The sequence below is a fragment of the Lepidochelys olivacea genome (assembly GCF_965140295.1).
Source record: "Lepidochelys olivacea isolate rLepOli2 genome assembly, chromosome: 8".
In the NCBI taxonomy this organism is placed as follows: domain Eukaryota; kingdom Metazoa; phylum Chordata; order Testudines; family Cheloniidae; genus Lepidochelys; species Lepidochelys olivacea.
This window is the reverse complement of record NC_140418.1, coordinates 102426591-102446235: the sequence shown is the minus strand read 5'-3', so window position 1 is coordinate 102446235 and position 19645 is coordinate 102426591. Positions and strand designations below refer to the sequence as shown.

Here is a 19645-nt window from a genome sequence, read left to right as displayed (position 1 = left end):
CTATCATCATCAACATGGAGGATGATGGGGCCAGAAAACCTCACATGTTGAGATGGCCCTTCACTCTGTTGGTAGAATTAGCAAAGCAATCCAGCGTCTTGAAATATATATTTTTATTGTCCTTTTTCTGAAACAGATAAAGTGATAAAGGAGAGGAAGAAATCCCTCAAGGATGAGCGAGAACTTGAAAAGATCCAGAAGAAGAGACACCTGGACTTCCTGGATATTCTTCTGTGTGCCAAGGTAGGTACAGAAGAACCTTGGTTATTTCTCATATCTTGTGAATAAGTGTGTGTAAGTCTGTTAGACAAAAAAATTCTCACATTGATTTTTCCACTTTGTAGCAACCTAGCTGGGTTGGGCTAAAAGTGAATTTTCTCCAGCATCAGTTAATTTCTGGAGCAAGTTCTTTAAGGACTCCACATCCTTCAACTTCCTTTGTTTATAGGTATTGTGACAAAGTTCCTCCTCTGCCTTGTCCTGCGCTTATTCTCACCTCAGAGGTTCACGGCAGCCCTCAGTTTGGCCACTTTCATGGCTCAAATCTGCCGTTCACTCAGTTAGCCTCATCACTGGCCAGCGTGGGGAAAGGAAGAAGAACAATCCCCACAGTCTTTGCTGATCCACCGAGTGGATCGGGGAACAGGACAGAGACCTTCCCCTCTGGTGGAATCCACAGTCCAGTTCAACTCCTCCGGTATCAAGTAGGGAGTTGGGGGGATGGAGGGATGGGGGGAACCCGGGCCCACCCTCTACTTCGGGTTCCAGCCCAGGGCCCTGTGGAATGCAGCTATCTACACTGACTCCTGTAACAGCTATGTGACAGCTACAACTCCCTGGGCTACTTCCCCATGGCCTCCTCCCAACACCTTCTTTATTCTCACCACAGGACCTTCCTCCTGATGTCTGATAATGCTTGTACTTCTCAGTCTTCCAGTAGTACGCCTTCTCACTCTCAGCTTCTTGCACCTCTTGCTCCCAGCTCCTCGCATGCACCACAAACTGAAGTGAGCTCCTTTTTAAACCCAGGTGCCCTGATTAGCCTGCCTTAATTGATTCTAGCAGCTTCTTGATTGGCTGCAGGTGTTCTAATCAGCCTGTCTGCCTTAATTGTTTCCAGAAAGTTCCTGATTGTTCTGGAACCTTTCCTGTTACCTTACCCAGGGAAAAGGGACCTACTTAACCTGGGGCTAATATATCTGCCTTCTATCACTCTCCTGTAGCCATCTGGCCCGACTCTGTCACAGTATCTACAGCTTCAAATTCACATATTTTAGCATAGTCCAAGAATTCCCTATTCTTCAATGGTGGTCCCTTGTCCTATTCCTGATGATAAACTGCATGATGCTTGTATCACATTGTCATCTACTTTCTGCTTTTGCCAGATCATCCAGTTGTATGTCATCAACAAGAACATGCATAATTGACACCTTTCCTTGATTACCAGGTGATATCTGGGCATGAATTATTTCAAAAGTGACTCTGCTCCAACTTCTTTCTTGTATATGGCATTTTGGGGTGTATAAGTAGGGGCATTGCCAGCAGATCAAGGGACGTGATCGTTCCCCTCTATTCGACATTGGTGAGGCCTCATCTGGAGTACTGTGTCCAGTTTTGGGCTCCACACTACAAGGAGGATGAAAGGAAATTGGAGAGAATCCAGCGAAGGGCAACAAAAATGATTAGGGGTCTGGAACACATGACTTATGAGGAGAGGCTGAGGGAACTGGGATTGTTTAGTCTGCAGAAGAGAAGAATGAGGGGGGATTTGATAGCTGCTTTCAACTACCTGAAAGGTGGATCCAAAGAGGATGGATCTAGACTATTCTCAGTGATAGCAGATGATAGGACAAAGAGTAATGGTCTCAAGTTGCAGTGGGGGAGATTTAGGTTGGATATTAGGAAAAGCTTTTTCACTAGGAGGGTGGTGAAACACTGGAATGCGTTACCTAGGGAGGTGGTAGAATCCCCTTCCTTAGAAGTTTTTAAGGTCAGGCTTGACAAAGCCCTGGCTGGGACGATTTAGTTGGGAATTGGTCCTGCTCTGGGCAGGGGGTTGGACTAGATGACCTCCAGAGGTCCCTTCCAACTCTGATATTCCATGATTCTATGATTCTATGATTCTATATCGCAGTCACTGGTTTATCTTCAATTTTAGCCTTGAATCCAAGACCAGTGAGAAACTAGTGAAACTTCATACAACCATACTCAAAACCTAACATATCATTTTTCATTTGTGAAATAATTTTCTCTGATAGTATCTGTTACATTCTCGGGTGCAATCCAGCCCAGTGACAGATTGTGTTACTGTGAAAGGGTCCTTGGGGTGCCACCCGAAGTGTGGCACCACTGAGCCCTCTAAACCGACCAACCTGGACTGTTTCTCGCACTGTGATGTTAATGTCAAGCTACAAGCTTCTGATAGGCACTGCCCTTACATAGCCATCCACAGGCAGGGACACACACAACTGAGTTACAAGAATGATCTCCCAGCCACTCATGAACCATCAATAGAAAAGCTTCGGCCAATTGCCCCAGCTCCCCAGCCTTGCATCCCAGAAAAAGATTTTGACACGGTCTCCCACGGTATTCTTGTCAGCAAGTTAAAGAAGTATGGGCTGGATGGATGCACTACAAGGTGGGTAGAAAGTTGGCTAGATTGTCGGGCTCAACGGGTAGTGATCAATGGCTCCATGTCTAGTTGGCAGCCAGTATCTAGCGGAGTGCACCAACGGTCGGTCCTGGGGCGGGTTTTGTTCAATATCTTCATTAATGATCTGGAGGATGGTGTGGATTGCACCCTCAGCAAGTTTGCGGATGACACTAAACTGGGAGGAGTGGTAGATACGCTGGAGGGCAAGGATAGGATACAGAGGGACCTAGACAAATTGGAGGATTGGGCCAAAAGAAATCTGATGAAGTTCAACAAGGACAAGTGCAGAGTCCTGCATTTAGGACGGAAGAATCCAATGCACCGCTACAGGCTAGGGACCGAATGGCTTGGCAGCCGTTCTGCAGAGAAGCACCTAGGGGTGACAGTGGACGAGAAGCTGGATATGAGTCAACAGTGTGCCGTTGTTGCCAAGAAGGCCAATGGCATTTTGGGGTGTATAAGTAGGGGCATTGCCAGCAGATCGAGGGACGTGATCGTTCCCCTCTATCTGACATTGGTGAGGCCTCATCTGGAGTACTGTGTCCAGTTTTGGGCCCCACACTACAAGAAGGATGTGGAGAAATTGGAGAGAGTCCAGTGAAGGGCAACAAAAATGATAAGGGGACTGGAACACATGACTTATGAGGAGAGGCTGAGGGAACTGGGATTGTTTAGTCTACGGAAGAGAAGAATGAGGGGGGATTTGATAGCTGCTTTCAACTACCTGAAAGGTGGATCCAAAGAGGATGGATCTAGACTATTCTCAGTGATAGCAGATGACAGGACAAGGAGTAATGGTCTCAAGTTGCAGTGGGGAAGGTTTAGGTTGGATATTAGGAAAAGCTTTTTCACTAGGAGGGTGGTGAAACACTGGAATGCGTTACCTAGGGAGGTGGTGGAATCCCCTTCCTTAGAAGTTTTTAAGGTCAGGCTTGACAAAGCCCTGGCTGGGATGATTTAGTTGGGATTGGTCCTGCTCTGGGCAAGGGGTTGGACTAGATGGCCTCCAGAGGTCCCTTCCAACTCTGTTATTCTATGATTCTATGATTCTATTCTATGAAATATGCCCTCTTGCTCAAGGTTGCCTTGGACAGTGCAACCTCATTAGTAAGTTTGCCACTTCTTCATAGGAAAGTAGACATGCACTAGCCTTTGGAATCTGAGCAGAGATTCCCCCAAGCACTTCAACCCAAACTGTTTTAGATAAAATATAATAAAACAGATTTATTAACTACAGAAAGATCGATTTAAAGTGATTAGAAGTAGCAGGCACAGAGATCAAAGTTGTTTGCTAAAATCCAGATTGATCTATTCCTGCCAACTTTCATTGCCACAGAATAGCCATTTGACAGGCCAGTCAGCGTTGATGACACCCGACTAGAGGCGTTAGCTTATTCTTTGTCTTTGAGAACCAGTTTACCCACTCCCCAGAGGTGCCTGGTAAACGCACTGTAGTCATAATTTCAGTTTGTGTTCATAACTCTTAATCCGCATTTTGTACATACATTAAACAAGAAGATTGATCAGTGTGTTAGTTTTTAAATAATACCTCACAAGGCATACTTTGCACAAAGATTATTTCAATAACGTGGAGAGTGTGAAGACAGTGGTGCTTCTGGTAACACGGATCTCATTGCACTTTAGAGCAGTCATTGAGACCTATGTCTCGATAGTGATGTAGTTCCCAATCCTTCCTTAGAAGCATCTTCAGCTTTTTCAGTGGGTAAAAGAATTACATCCACAGTGCTGATATCAACGTTACAAATCCTTGATCTCTCATGCTTTGGCGTCCATGCTCATTTTGTATCTTACTGAAGAAATTCTCTCAGGTGAATAGCTCAAGCTGCAAGTTGTGTATGAACCCACATTGCTTCCCTTCACAAAAAGAGGAGACCAGGATGCACTGTGGGAGTTGTCTTTCTGACGATTTGTCAAGGGGTCAGCGGGGTACAAGGTGTCACTTTGCTTAAAGGGCAGTAGAGGTCACTGGTGGGATCCTAAGAGGTGCTTCCTCTGGTGGGAATAAGTAGTGAGAGTCCAATGAGTCGCTCTCTCTAGCAATGGCTTTGTCTAGGGGCAAGCGTCCACAAAGCTGCTTTAGCTAGGGGCAGTACCGCCCGGTGGCTAGAGTACGAGTAGCTTCTTTACTAGTGACAATGCCACCCAATGGTGAGAGTCCAAGTCGGCCTCTTTCCCTAGTACACAATGGCTAGAGTCCCAGTGCTCAGCTTCAGTGGTTTGCAGTCCTGGCAGCTTCTTGGCAGGAGCCTGCTGCACACATCTGCTCTCCTCCTTAGCCAGCCCTGACTGAGCTGAGCCGTTCCCTTTTATATGCTCCCTCCATGAAAGCATGCCCAGCAAGGGTGAAGGGATGTGGCTTGTTTGGCCCAAAGCAGTTTGTTAACCCTTGCATCACCAGTCTTGTGTTGATACACCCCATCACAGGATCCTGGCCCACAGAGGAGAATGGGGACAAGAGGAGCCAATTACAACTCCCATGAGGCACGCAATGCCTATTCTCAGCCAAAATCTTTTAGTTTAGAGTTTGATGAAAACTCCTAATTTCCCATAATTTTTCTGGATGAAAACAAATAGACAATTTCCAACAGAAAAAGAAAAAAAAAACCAGACCAGCTCTACTGGCCACCCTAGTCTGTGCACTAGTCTCGGAGTGAACCACATTGCATGCCCAATGGGGGAGAGACCTGAGATAACAGAGAGACTTCTGGAGCTCAGGGGTCGAAAGAAAGAGAGAAGAGACCATTTTTAACCCCACTGTTACTCTGCATTTGGCATCGCCATTGGTGGGGGGAGTGGTATGTCTGCTTAATGTTTGCCAAGGGCAGCATTAGGTGCCATGTGGTACAGCAGAAGCAAAGTATATCTGGGCTAATACATTCCCTTGACCAATATCCCTGTCTAATTAGGATGAAAAGGGAGCAGGATTATCTGACGAAGACATACGTGCTGAGGTGGACACTTTCATGTTTGGGGGTCATGATACCACAGCCAGTGGGATCTCTTGGACCTTATACTGCCTGGCCATGTACCCAGAGCACCAGCAGAAATGCAGAGAAGAGATACGGGAGCTTCTGGGAGACCGGGAGACCATTCAGTGGTGAGCGTTCACATCTTATTCCATGATATTTCCTCTCAAGATTATGTCTGGTGAACTAAGATATTCTTGAGTGTTGGAAACCAAGAAATCCCTGAAACTCAGGGCATCAGGCAGTGTGGTATGTTGCGCTGATATTTAGTTGGAGTCTGATCCAAAGCCCAGTGGTAGTCAGAGGGAGTCTTTACAATGATTCCAATGGTCTTTGGGTCAGAGTTTTGAACAGGATTTTCATTGTCTTTAACATGGATGCTTGCAAGAACATTTCATGTTTTGCATGGTAACTGGAGACTGTCAAATAGTTGAGGGGTCAGCTAGCTCTGACTTACTTATATATTTAAACATCCAACTCCCCACATTAAACATAAATAGACACTAACTTTGTGGGACCCACAGGTTTAAAAATGGTTCCCGCTCTTGTTCTCCACTGTCTGGCTCTTCAGGGGCATTCAGTTCACCAGTGCTAATCTCCAGCTGGGCCTGACATTACTGATGAGACTGACATAAACAACTGAGATAATGGTGCCATATGTGACTTTCAGATCCTTTGAAAATAAGCGGACGCTACCCCGGATATCTGTGTTGCAAAGTTGTCAGGAAAATCTACCAGCATGCGTGCAAAATTTTACCTCCTGCCATCCAGCCCTCTAATCTACATAATTAAGTAGCCCTCGTCACTGTAATATGTATGAGAACCTTGGATGATAATGAGAAAATTAAACAATATTTTACTTGTCCATCAAAAACTGTTGTGGTCAAAGGCAAGCTGAATTTTGTAACGCTGTTTTAATTAGGGTCACTCTCAGATTAAATCACTTGGACTGAGCTGGGAGTAGATTTCAATCATGTTCTGTGATTATTCAAATGGTTTAATGAGTTCTCATGGGCCTCCTTGCATTCTGTCCCTTTGGCTCGCTGAAAATGTTGAAGTGATTAGGTATTATTGGCATGGATTTTTGTGGGAAGCAAATTTCAAATCCACGTGCATGAATATTTGTAGGAACCAAATTGAAATGTTCCAAGACAAAGGTTGCTGATGGTAATGCTTGTACCCTCATTCATCCAGGCAACTTTGTATAACCTATCTGACTAATCACAACTAAGCCACATGACTTAAATTTCGAGTAGAAAATGCCAGAACCTTTCAGCAAACTGTCTGCAACCAGGCAGGACCCACAGAGTAAAAACATAATATTCCATGAGCAGAAAAATAGGAGGCTGAATATTTTCCGCTGAATGCATCCGATGAAGTGAGCTGTAGCTCACAAAAGCTTATGCTCAAATAAATTGGTTAGTCTTTAAGGTGCCACAAGTCCTCCTTTTCTTTTTGCGAATACAGACTAACACGACTGCTACTCTGAAACCTGAATACACTGGGTCATTTTTCACTGTGGCTTCTTTACTCACCCCAAATGCTTATCTATACAGCTTTGTACACTCTTTAAGGCAGTGGTCGCCAAACTTTCTACACACTTTTTGAATTTAAGTGCAACCCAGGATCTACCCCGCCCCTTCCCCAAAGCCTTGCTCACTCCATCCCTCACCACCACCATGCTATCGCTCTCCCTCACCCTCACTCACTTTAACTGGGCTGCAGCAGGGGTTTGGGGTTTGGGAGGGGGTGCAGGCTCTGGGCTGGGGCTGAGGGGTTCAGAGTGTGGGAGGGAGCTCTGGGCTGAGCCAGGGGCATAGGGTTGGGGTGTAGGGGTGGTGAGGAGTGCAAGCTCTGGGAGGGAGTTTGGGAGCAGGAGGGGGCTCCAGTCTGGGGCAGAAGGAGGTATAGGGTGCTGGCTCTTGGAGAGGGCTCAGGGCTGGGGAAGGGGCTTGGGATGCAGGATGGGGTTTGGGGTGCAGGAGGGGGTATGGGGTGCTGGCTCCAAGAGGGGACTCAGGGCTGGGGGTTGGGGTGCAGCCTCCCACCGGGGGGCACTTACCTCGGGCGGCTCCCGGTCAGCAGCTCAGCGGGGCTAAGGCAAGCTCCCTGCCTGCCCTGGCCCCACACCACTCCCAGAAGGGGCCAACGTGCTGCTGCAGCCCCTGGGGGGTGGGCACGTGGCTCCGCGCGCTGCCCCTCTCTGCAGGCACTGCCCCCACAGCTCCCATTGGCCAGAGTTCCCCATTCCCGGCCAATGGGAGCTGCAGGGGCGGTGCTTGCAGGGAGGAGACCACTGCCTCCCCCGCTACTCGGGGCCACGGGGGGTGGCTGGCCACTTCCAGTAGTGGCGTCGAGCCGGGGCAGGCAGGAAGCCTGCCTTAGCAGCAGTCCCTCTGCACCTCCGGACTTTTAGCAGCCAGAGATGGCGATCGACTGGGAGAGTCTCCAGGATTGACCAGTTGATCGCAATCGACCAGTTAGTGACTACTGCTTTAGGGAAAGGTCCTTATCTCACTACTCATTTGCAAAGCACTTGACTTGACACATGCTCGGAGCTGCGTAAATAATCATAAAAATGAATGACAGCTTTTGTTGGCTGTGTAGCCACTGAGCCTTTCCCACCCAAACCCTCTGGCCTTTCAGAAACTGGGGAGGGTGCCAAGGAAGGCAGGTAGAGAGCATGCAGAGAGGCCCGGATTTTAAATGTAGGTCAACTGCTTTATGCTTCAGGAGGAAACTATGTGCCCAATCCTGAAAACCCTTGTGACTAAGCCAGCAGAGCAAGCAGGCTGGCATGCTCCGGTACACCGTACCAGCAAGCTATTTATAGCCAGTATGGAGTACCGGAAAGACACAGCAGCAGCCCGGATGGAGGAGAGGGCTGGGGGGCAGGGCTGGGGGTTCTGCTCCTTTCCCTGTGGCCCTTCCAAGCAGGGAAAGTAGCAGAACTCCCAGCCCCGCCCCCTGCCCTTCCACGGATCAGACACACTGGACTCATTGGAAAAGCAGACGAGTTACAGATCTAACAAACAAACCAAACAAGCTCAGGGGATATGACCCCATGAGCCGAATAGCTGAGCAACTGCCATTCTTATATACTGAGGTGGCCAAACTTACTGACCCTCCAAGCCGCACACCATAGTCTGCAGAAGTTCAAGAGCTTCACGACATCCTCCCTTTTTGCTGATTTTCATCACATGGGAGAAAATTTAACTGTATTTTACAGGCTTAAAAAATAGAATCAAAGGAGCGAAGTTGTCAGTGTAAAATCCAGCCCAGCAGGTCTAGTGAAGATGATCATTTTAGGCAGAACGATAGGGTCAGCAGCTCAGCCTGGACACTGGGTGCAGGTTTTGTATGCAACCTGCAGCGTGGATTCTCAGCACAGAGATGGTCTGTCAGTATTATTGCATCGAGAAGGAGGGTGTCACTCAATTTCTCTTGCTTGCAGGGATGACCTTGGTAAGATGCCTTACACCACAATGTGCATCAAGGAGAGTATGCGTATTCTCCCTCCAGTGCCTCTTGTGAGCCGCCAGCTCAGCAAACCCATCACGTTCCATGACGGACGTTATTTACCAGAAGGTCGGTTTCCTCCATTTCCCCTTTTCCATTAAACCTTATGTGAGGTGTACTAGCCAGTTAAAAGGACAAACACCTCTTGAAGCAAAGTTTCTGGAGTCTGTTTTGCTGGTTGTCGAGAGCTACAAATTTCTTCCACAGCTACTCCATTAAGCTTTACCAAATCCGGGCTCACTAAACGGGCCATGTAGAAACCTGAAGTTATTTGGTCTCGAAGTGGCCTCTGTTGGGTCACATAGTCTATCTGCCTTCATTATCGCTGCATCTGAGCTTATTATCCCTAGTAGATGGGACTAAGGACTAGCCTTAGCCTTGAATGCCTTCTCCAGTTATGGTGATCTCAGCACATTCATTGCAAGACTTTCTAGGCTTCCCCTCTCTTCTCCCTCCCCATAACACTGTGATTGGGACCTGTTGAGCAGCTGAAAGGAGAATATGTCCATGAACTTCCCATGCTGCCAATCTCTACAGATCCTGCCCCTTTCTCTCCTTCACACATAGACTACGGCAGCTGTGGGGCTGCAGTCGTCCTCCTACAGGGGACGAGGGGGACAAAAATGTTCCTCTGGTGGTCAGCAGGACTGGAGACGATCATGGTGGTGGTGTCCAATCTTCCCAGTTCCCAACTGCCCCAGGGGAAAATCTCTGTGCCCAGCAGATCTGTCCACCCCCAATGGCTGATGTAAAATGGAGCTTCTGCAGTTGACTCTCAGCTGTGGAGTCCCACCTGCCCCCTCACTTCTCTTTCTGTGGAGATGGGGAGACTTAACAGGGGTGCAGGGGCTCCCTGGTGTTGTCCCTAATAGTCCTGATGGATGTCTAGACTCTGCAGCCTGGACACTGGGTGGAGCGGGGCTGATATGTTGCCCGTTCCAAGCCTCCCACGTGATTCCAGTTGAGCTCCAGAGCCATACAGTCAGGCTGAGCGGTGGAGCTCCAGCTGGTTTCATGTCACAGAACCCAACTAGGGAAGAGCTAGATATTATTCTTGCTCTTATCACAGAAGTTCAGAGGGAGAGCTGTCAAACCTTCCCGCTGAGCAATTGCACTGGGATGGGTGGCCTGAAAATGGGGGTCATAAAAATGCAAGCTACTGTGGTTGTAAGAACGCTTAGCCCCTCAGAGAACATAGCTTAAGCAGAGAAGCTATGTCCAAGACCTGTCTTTTTCTTGAGCTTTTTATCCCTCCTGTTGCTTTGCAGGCACTTTGGTTGGAATAAACATCTATCTTATACACAGGGATCCCAAATTATGGAAAGATCCTGAGGTACAGTACTCTTTTGTCTTTATAACAACAACCTGCTTCCTGCAGCTACTGTACTGGGGTAGCGTCCGGGGACGGAGAGGGCCCATCCTGGATCAGGTCCCTGTTGTGTTAGGTGCTGTACAAACACAGAGCAAGATCCTGGCCCTTGTCCCACAGAGATTACAGCCTAAGTAGATCAGACAGAGAAAAGATGAAAGGGGAAGTGACTTGCCAAAGGTCACACAGCATTTCAGGACATAGAATCCAGGTGGCCTGACTGTCAGGGCAGCATCCTTATCCACTGTATCATGGTTCCGCCTACTCAAAGGATGCAATAAAGCTCCCTGCCACACCTGGCTCTGTTTTGGCCCTCTGGCTAATTCGCAATGCTATAATTTCACTTATGCAACAATGACACAGTGAGGCTATCATTCAGCAAGCAACAGGAATACGAGAAATCAGCTGCCAATCTAAACAAGAGTGCTACAGTGATGTTATCTCTTCTGAGTTATCAAACACTCTCATTACAGGTATTTGATCCCATGAGGTTTTCGCCGGAGAACTCCTCCCAGAGACACTCCCATGCTTTTATGCCTTTTTCAGCTGGAGCAAGGTGGGGTATAGCATTAGTATTCATGTCTATTTAGTGCTACAAACCTACGCAGCATTTAATAAGGGAGTCAATGCTGCCAAGAGCTCAAGCCCTGATCCAGATGGGAATTTTGCCACTGACTCCAACGGGAACAGGATGGGGCCCTTCGGCAGACAAGAAAAAGGGAGAGAAGGTACTGTCAGGCAACAGAAGGGACATGGTGCAGAGAGATCATTGGCCAGGAAGCAAGGCAGAGCGGATTCCTGGGGAAGTGGGTTTTAAGGAGGCATTTGAAAGGGGAGAGGGTGCACTAGGTAGACAGGAAATGGGAGATTGTTCCATGTACAGAGAGCAGTGTGAAGTGACTCCAAGAATGGGAGACAAAGAAGGGGTTGGAAGCCTCCAGCCCCTTCTTCTCAGGCTGCCAGCTCCTGGTTTGATCCCTAGAGTAATTTAGAGCAGCCTCAGAGCTGCTTTACATTACCTTGGATGCCATGGGTCCATTCCAACAGCCAGAGATTGGTATTTCAGCACAGAGATAACCCCTTTCCCAAGACACACCCCCTACACTGGGGACCAGGAAGTGGACTGGCACAGGGGTCACTATGACAGCTTTATGCCCCCCAAAGTTTTCTCCCAACAAGGGCTTCATGGAAGTTAATGGGTCAGATTCCCAGCTCGTGTAAGTCTGTGTAGCTCCACTGAAAAAATCTTTTAAATCTTCTATTAAAGATACAGAAAAGAAGGGAAAACAATTCAAGCATTTGAAATGTAAGGTATTAAGTAAGACTTTCATTTTAACAGCATGCCTTGATTCCTTTCCTTTTAGCCGGAGAGAGTTTTTAGAAGGAAAACCCTCCTATTTTACAGTCTCTTCGCTGGTATTAAAGATGGTAATAACAGTCTTTTTGGGGAGAAAGAGAAGAAGTTAGTTGAGATGGCTTGGTGCTGTGGTTGTGAAAATCCAGTCCCCTTTCCTAAAAGACACAACAAGACAAATCCACACCCTAGGGGAGAAAAGAACAGCAAGGATAGGGAATGCAGCTTCTGTCTCTGGTGTTGACTTTTACTTGTAACCTCCGCGCTGGAGAAACAAGTGTGGCACACATTTTTATTAGCTGCTACGAGACTTGACAAACTCGTACTAGCCGGGGACTGTTTAGAGCATTGCTTTTAAACTGCCTCTGTGATCACAGGCTTACAGCAGCACAGCAAAATAGACAGTCTCGGCCGGCTAAGCCACTCTTATTAGACAGAAGGAAAAAGGAAAGGAATAGGAAAGAGAAGAAACAAGGTGGAAAAGGACAAAATCTCACATCCCTGGTGGTGGTTGGGATCTAGCCTGAGCCAGTGGAGCTGGCGATGTCAGCTGAGTCTGAGTCTGCTCGGGATGAGGATGACAAAGGCCAACAATGTCCCAGTATCTCCCAGCGCCCCAGGAGATGGTGGTGATGACTGCCCTCATAGCAAAGCTTGCTCCTTTCAGTTTACCTGTCCCCAACCAGCAGCTGTCAGACAGCTTCTTCTTGAAAAGAAAAAGGAGTTTGGAGCAGAACATTTTGCCCTCATTACTGCATTCACCAGTTAGGCCTAATTTCCAACACACCAGTTTTGGTCCTTTGACTTCCAGTCCCGCACTTCTCTTGTTTTCCAGACATGGTCTAAATGCATTCCCCAAGTTAGATCAGGAGGTCCTTTTGTTTGGATTAATTCAGTTTGTTGCCCCTTTGCACCTTTCCCCATCGACATTGGTTGTTATAGATTATTGTGACACTTTATGGACTTCCACTCACTTTTCACCGCTGGGCTTACAATGAGGATATATCCGCAGACCCAATTATCACACCTCCTTTCCCAAGATCCACCTGCTACACCTGGGGATTGCAAGTAGCGTGGCATAGGGGTCACTAGGACAGCTTTATGCCCCCACAGAGATTTCTCCCGTGGTGGGCTCCATAGACGTTCATGGGCCAAAGCCCCCAGCTGGCGTAAATCAGTCAGTGTAGGGCCTTTGAATTCCCTTGACTTAATCATACTGTAAATAACCGTAGTTACAAGAAAGGCACGAAATCTGCCTCACCCGGACGCTGACTAACACAAGTTAGAGGGTTTTCTTCTCACACCTGACATAATATTAAACCACACACCTTAAAATTACAGATGTAGCGGGACACAATGGTATTTTATCATTTGAAGCTTGGTAAACAAACTCTAAGTAAAGCCATTTGATTCTTCCCTGATTTAGCTTCTGAAAGGAATCTCCAGCAGGGGACAAGTGACTCCACCTTCCAAACACAGTAGGGAGAAATCCAACCAGGGGAAATCTATTGTGCTTTCCCGTATCATTTACACATTATTACACAGTTATGCTGCCCTTCCTGACTCTGCTGAGAATATTAGGAATTATATACCCAGACATGGAACATGATCCTACCTATTCATTACAATCTGATTTAGGATGCCAGAAGCATAATTTGCCCCTGGGCTACTGCTATTTTATTCCAGCATCAGTTGTTGAAATCAAGAGCATTTCATCAGCACAAAGTAGGAGTGACGGAGAAGTGAATTAGGTTCAAATTATTCAAGATCACATTCTGATTGGTCATATCGGGCCTTTTTCATGAGGTTACTATAAGCTGGAAGAATGGCTGGGGGGAAAAAAGACACAATTACAGTCGGCAAGGTCTTCCTCGAGGCATAATATTAATAGCAAAAAGGCAAATTAAAGTAATTTAAGTGAAGAAAGGAAATAGCGAGCTCCCCAGCTCAGGAATCAACCCAGTCCTGTGACCCTGAGCCTGGAACCTGTTCCTGCCAAAACCATTCTCTCTCCTCTCTATCTCCCAAGCAATAATTTATAACCCTGTCCTTAAGCACCTGTGGAGGGACAGGGGGAAGCTGAGCTGAGGTTGACCCCTTATTGGCTGAGGATCAGATTCAGCCCTGTACACACTGTCACAATCACCAACTCCCAAGGATGTCTGGCTGCAAGCTCATCACCCACACAGAAAGGAAAGCCCACATACCCGTGACATACAGAGGATGGGGAAATACGGAAAGGGGTTGGGCGGAAAAGGGGTGGGAAGGTCTGTCTAGTGAGTCAGCTTCTTTTGAAATCAGCCCAGCTGCCTGGAGAGATTTGCTGGCTGTGAGGGAGGAGGAGGAGGGGACCTGGGTGGGATTGGCCATTACAATTTCTCCACTGGCTTCAATTTAAAGAGACATGCCACATTTTCTTCTCCAGCCTATGGCGCTTAGCAATATTTGAAAGGCAGCAGGGCTACTTCAGAGTTTTCCTTCAAGTGAGAAGGTGAATTGAGAGCTGTGAAGTACATGTTTATGTTTTAAAGGTGATAAGTGGGATGTGGGGTCGAGAGAAAGGGGGAAAACAAGAGTATAGAAAATGCCAAACATGAGGCCAGCTGCTCCTTCCAGCAGCATGCAAGAAACATTAAAATAATCATTTAGAATTGCATGGATTGGACCCAGCCCTCATCGACTCATAGACTTCAAGGGCAGAAGGGACCTTCATGATCATCTAATCTGGCCTCCTGAACATTGCAGGCATAGAACCTCACCCACCCACTCCTGCAGTAAATCCCAAACCTCTGGCTGAGTTACTGAAGTCCTTAAATCTTGATTTAAAGTCTTAAGTTACAGAAACTCCAACCTTTACTCTAGTTCAAGCCAGCAAATGGCCCATTCCTTATACTGCAGAGGAATGTGAAACCCTCTGAGGGTCTTTGCCAATCTGACCTGGGAGAAAATACCTTTCCTGACCCCAAATATGGAGATCAGTTAGACCCTGGGCATGTGGGTGAGACCAATGAGCCAGACACCTGGGAAAGAATTCTCTGCAGTAACTCAGAGCCCTCCCCATCTAGTGTCCCATCTCCGGCCATTGGAGATATTTGCTTATAGCAGTTGTGGTTGGGCCATATGCATTGTAAGCAATCTCATCATAACATTCCCTCCATAAACTTATCAAGCTCAGTCTTTAAACAAATTAGGTTTCTTGCCCCCACAATTTCCCTTGGAAGGCTGTTCCAGAACTTCAGTTCTCTGATGGTTAGACACCTTCATCTAATTTCAAGCCTAAACTTGTTAATGGCCAGTTTATATCCATTTTTGTGCCAATATTGGCCCTTACCTTAACTCCTCTCCCTCGATGATGTTTATCCCTCTGATGTATTTATACAGAGCAATATCTCCCCTCACCCTTCCTTTTGTTAGGCTAAATAAGCCAAGCTCCTTAAGTCTCCTCTTGTAAGTTCTCCATTCCTCTCATCAATGTAGTAGCCCTGCTCTGTATGTGTCCAAGTTTGAATTAATCTTTCTTAAACTTGGGAGACAGGAATTGCACACAGTATTCCAAATGAGGTCTCACCAGTGCCTTGTATAATGGTTCTAACACTTCCCTATCTCTACTGAAAATACCTTGCTGAATGCACGCTAGGATTGCACTAGCTTTTTTCACACCAAATCATATTGGTGGCTTATAGTCATCCTGTGATCAACCAATATGCTCAGATCTTTCTCCTCCTCTGCTGCTTTCAACTGGTAAATCTGCAGCTTATAGCAAAAAATCTTTTTGGTAGTCCCTAAGTGCACGACCATGCACTTTGCCCTATTAAAGTTCATCCCATTTCTATTACTCCAGTTTTCAAGATCATCCAAAACTTCTTGTATGATATTCTGGTCCTCCTCCATATTGGCAATACCTCCCACCTTTGTGTCACCAGCAAATTTTATTAGCCACTTTTTGTGCCAAGGTCATTCATGAAAATGTTAAGGAAGATTGGTCCCAAGATTTATCCTTGAGGGACTACATTAGTAACCTTGCTCCAGCCTCACAGTTCACCTTTCAGTGTGGCCCATTGCAATCTCCCCTTTAATTGGTCCCTATCCACCTTTCAGTTCTTGTATTAATCTCCATCTGCTCCAATTTTACTAATAATTTCCCATGTGGAACTGTATCAAACGCTCTACTGAAAGGCAAGTAGATTAGATCTACTGCATTTCCTTTGTCTACAAAATCGGTTATCTTCCCAAAGAAAGAGATCAGGTTAGTCTGGCACAATCTATCTTTTTAAAAACCATCTTGTATTTTATCCCAATTGCCATTTATCTTGATGTCTTTAATTACTTGCTATTTCAAAATTTGTTCGAAGACCTTGCATACAATTGAGGCCAAAATAATGGGCCTGTAGTTTCCTGAATCACTACTTCCTCCCGCCCCCGCCCCCTCCACTTCTTGAGTATAGCCACTATATACGCAATTCTCCAGTCACAGGGTATGACTCCCGAGTTTATGGATTCACTAAAAATCCTTGCTATGGGGCTTTCAATTGCGTGTGTGAATTTTCTTTAATATTCTTGGGTGGAGATTATCCAGCCCCCAATTTGATCCCATTAAACTGTTTGAATTTGGATTCCACCTCAAATGTGGTAATTTCTACTTCATAGCCTTCTTCCCATTAGCCACCTTGCCACTGTCCCCAAGTGCCTCATTATCCTTACTAAAAACTGAGGCTAAATGTTCATTTCTGTGTTTGACCATACCTAGATTATCTCTTTAATCTCCACCCCATCCTCAGTCCTTAGTGGTCCCAGTTCTTCTTTCCTTGTTTTCTTTTTTATTTACCTGGCTAAAGTACCTTTTACCACTGGATATTTTTTCCTCTACAAGGTCCAGCTCAGCTTGGCTTTTGGCAGTACTCACTTTAGCTTTCTTTTTCTGAACTCCGAGAGGCAGCTGTCCTTGCTGATCCATTCTGAGTCCTTTATTCTGTTCTTGCACAGATAAACTATGATAGAAATCAATGGGAGTGAGTAAAAAGAAAGGCAAAGAGCTCAGTATTTGACCCTTTCATTAGGGAAAGGAAGAGTTTTCTATTTCTTTCCCTGTTATTTTCTTGTGTCTGTCTCTATGCACCGCTTTCCACAATGGAAGAGTTTTTGCTTAAGATCCCTGTGATCTCTCCCCATGCCATACAGCCTCAGTTGAGATTGGCAGAGGTGCTCAAGTGGGCTCCCCGTCGACTAGAAAGAGGCTGGGCTGGTGGGAACTCCTTGTCTATGAGGGTCCCTGAGCTCTGGGACAGACTTGCAACCCTGGTCCAAGAAAGCTCAAATCTACTGATCTTCAGAGCATACTGCAAGACACATGTATTTATGTGGACTCCTGTGAGGTGTTTATGTATGTCTTTCTCTTTGAGAGAGGAGAGGGAAGTCAAGTGTTCTGGGGGCAATCTCATTGGTCTTATGGCAGAGGTGCCTAGAACCTTGGATTGTTGGCAATTTTTATTTTTTGTATAAATGTAATAATAATTGAACACAACTTGGTTTTTACAAAATTTAAAAAGTGAATATATGCAAATATTAAAGAGTCATAGAATAATAAAATTGGAGAAAGGCCAGAACCATTTATCTTACTGCCCTCAGCTTCTTTATATACACATAAAAGGATGGGGTCTAAATCAGCTGTTACCACTCAAGAAAGAGATCTTGGAGTCACTGTGGATAGTTCTCTGAAAACATCCACTCAATGTGCAGCGGCAGCCAAAAAAGTGAATAGAATGTTGCGAATCATTAGGAAAGGGATAGATGATAAGACAGAAAATATCAGATTGCCTCTGTATAAATCCATGGTATGCCCACATCTTGAATACTGCATGTAGATCTGGTCGCCCCATCTCAAAAAAGATATATTGGAATTGGAAAAGGTACAGAGAAGGGCAACAAAAATTATCAAGGGTATGGAATGGCTTCCATATGAGGAGAGATTAATAAGACTGGTACTTTTCAGCTTGGAAAAGAGACGACTAAGCGGGGATATGATAGAGGTCTATAAAATCATGACTGGCGTGTAGAAAGCAAATAAGGAAGTGTACACAAGAACATAACACAAGAACTAGGGGTCACCAAATGAAAGTAATAGGCAGCAGGTTTAAAACAAACAAAAGGAAGTATTTCTTCACACAATGCAGTCAACCTGAGTAACTCTTTGCCAGAGGATGTTGTGAAGGCCAAGACTATAACAGGGTTCAAAAAAGAACTGGATACGTTCATGGAGGATAGGTCTATCATTGGCTACAAGTGAGGATTAGCAGGGATCGTGTCCCTAGTTCTGTTTGCCAGAAGCTAGGAATGAGCGACAGGGGATGGATCACTTGATGATTTCCTGTTCTGTTCATTCCCTCTGAAGCCCCTGGCATTGCACACTGTCAAAAGACAGGATACTGGGCTAGATGGACCTTTGGTCTGACCCAGTATGGCCATTCTTATGTTCCTATGAACTTATGAACAACAATGGTCCTGCTATGCAGGGTGCTGTAGCTGAACTGTCCTTGGTTTTGCAAAAAGACCACCCTAACCAACAAGGTGCTGCAAAACCAAACCTGCACCTGAGTTTGCCCATCCCCGTTACGTTAACAATCAGCCATGCCATCAGGTGTCAAGATATTGGTCATTTCTTGAGTGACGCATTTTCCTGTCCTTCAGTCCCTCCTTTCAGAATTATAGTGCTTGAAGGGCTGCATTAGTGGCCAAACAATGCACTCCAGAGGCTAGATCCTCCATTGGTGTAAGTCAGCATTTCTCCTTTTAAGTCAATAGAGCGATGTCAATTTGCACCTGCGTTGGCAACATATTGCTTAACAAACATGCGATGGGTAACAATTCTCGAGGTTACTTTATAGTCAAGACATGTATGTTGACATCACCTACATATTAAGGGCAGTACCATCTCCTGGTATTAAGGCTCCACTAAGGAGATAGTAAAACCTGATCTAATCTTCTGTTCGTGCTAAGAGTTGCATGTTGTTTCTTCCTTGTAGCTGTAGAATTCTATATATTCAATGAACATCAATGCTGGAGTCTATGGAAGGTTTGGACTGATCCTAAAATATAAACTAATGAGTTTGATGGCTTAAACCAGTTTGATTCCTTTAGGCATGAACCACATGGAGCATAGGGAATTGTTGAGCAGCAATTAGCCCAGTCAAAGAATTGGCAAACAGTGAACAATAAACTAAGTCTTTTAAAGCGCTCTCTTTTTGTTGGATTAATGGGACATGAAAGAATCTTAATACGCCTGATACAAGAGCACTTGAAGTCAAGTGGTGGAATGCCCCACAAACTTTGGAGCAAGCACCAGGATCCTCAGGTTCGGGAATCTCACTGGTTTCATCTCTCTCTTCTCAGGAACTGTATTGGGCAGCAATTTGCCATGATTGAGATGAAAGTGGCCATTGCTTTGTCCCTGCTACGTTTTGAGTTTTCACCCAATCCAGAGAAGACTCCCAGGAAAATACCCCAGTTGGTCTTACGATCCAAGAATGGGATACATGTGCACTTGAAGAAAATCCACTGGCATTGACATTGTGAAATGAGTGGGCAAAATACATAAGAGATTTGTAAGCTATTTGATGATCAAATGCATTAAAAATCCCATCTTTGGGGAAAAAAAGATCCCCACTCCCTTTGAGCCTGAAAGGTTGCTTGTTGGACCAGTCAAAGACATATATATATATTTATTCTAAGCCATATGATGTCTTCCATTAAAACTGTATTCCCAAACA

At 45.8% G+C, this 19645-nt stretch overlaps 1 protein-coding gene across 1 annotated transcript in view; it reads left to right on the top strand.

The window, feature by feature from the left end:
* Positions 1–19645, top strand: part of LOC311524806 (cytochrome P450 4B1-like) — a 44893-nt gene extending 25248 nt beyond the window's left edge. Inside the window, exons 7-12 of the mRNA XM_084636330.1 lie at positions 137–243; positions 5581–5771; positions 9095–9228; positions 10428–10492; positions 11002–11084; positions 19269–19645. Of these exons, the coding sequence (XP_084492456.1) occupies positions 137–243; positions 5581–5771; positions 9095–9228; positions 10428–10492; positions 11002–11084; positions 19269–19443 (755 nt within the window). The 3' untranslated portion in view covers positions 19444–19645. The remainder of the gene's footprint in view (positions 1–136; positions 244–5580; positions 5772–9094; positions 9229–10427; positions 10493–11001; positions 11085–19268) is intronic.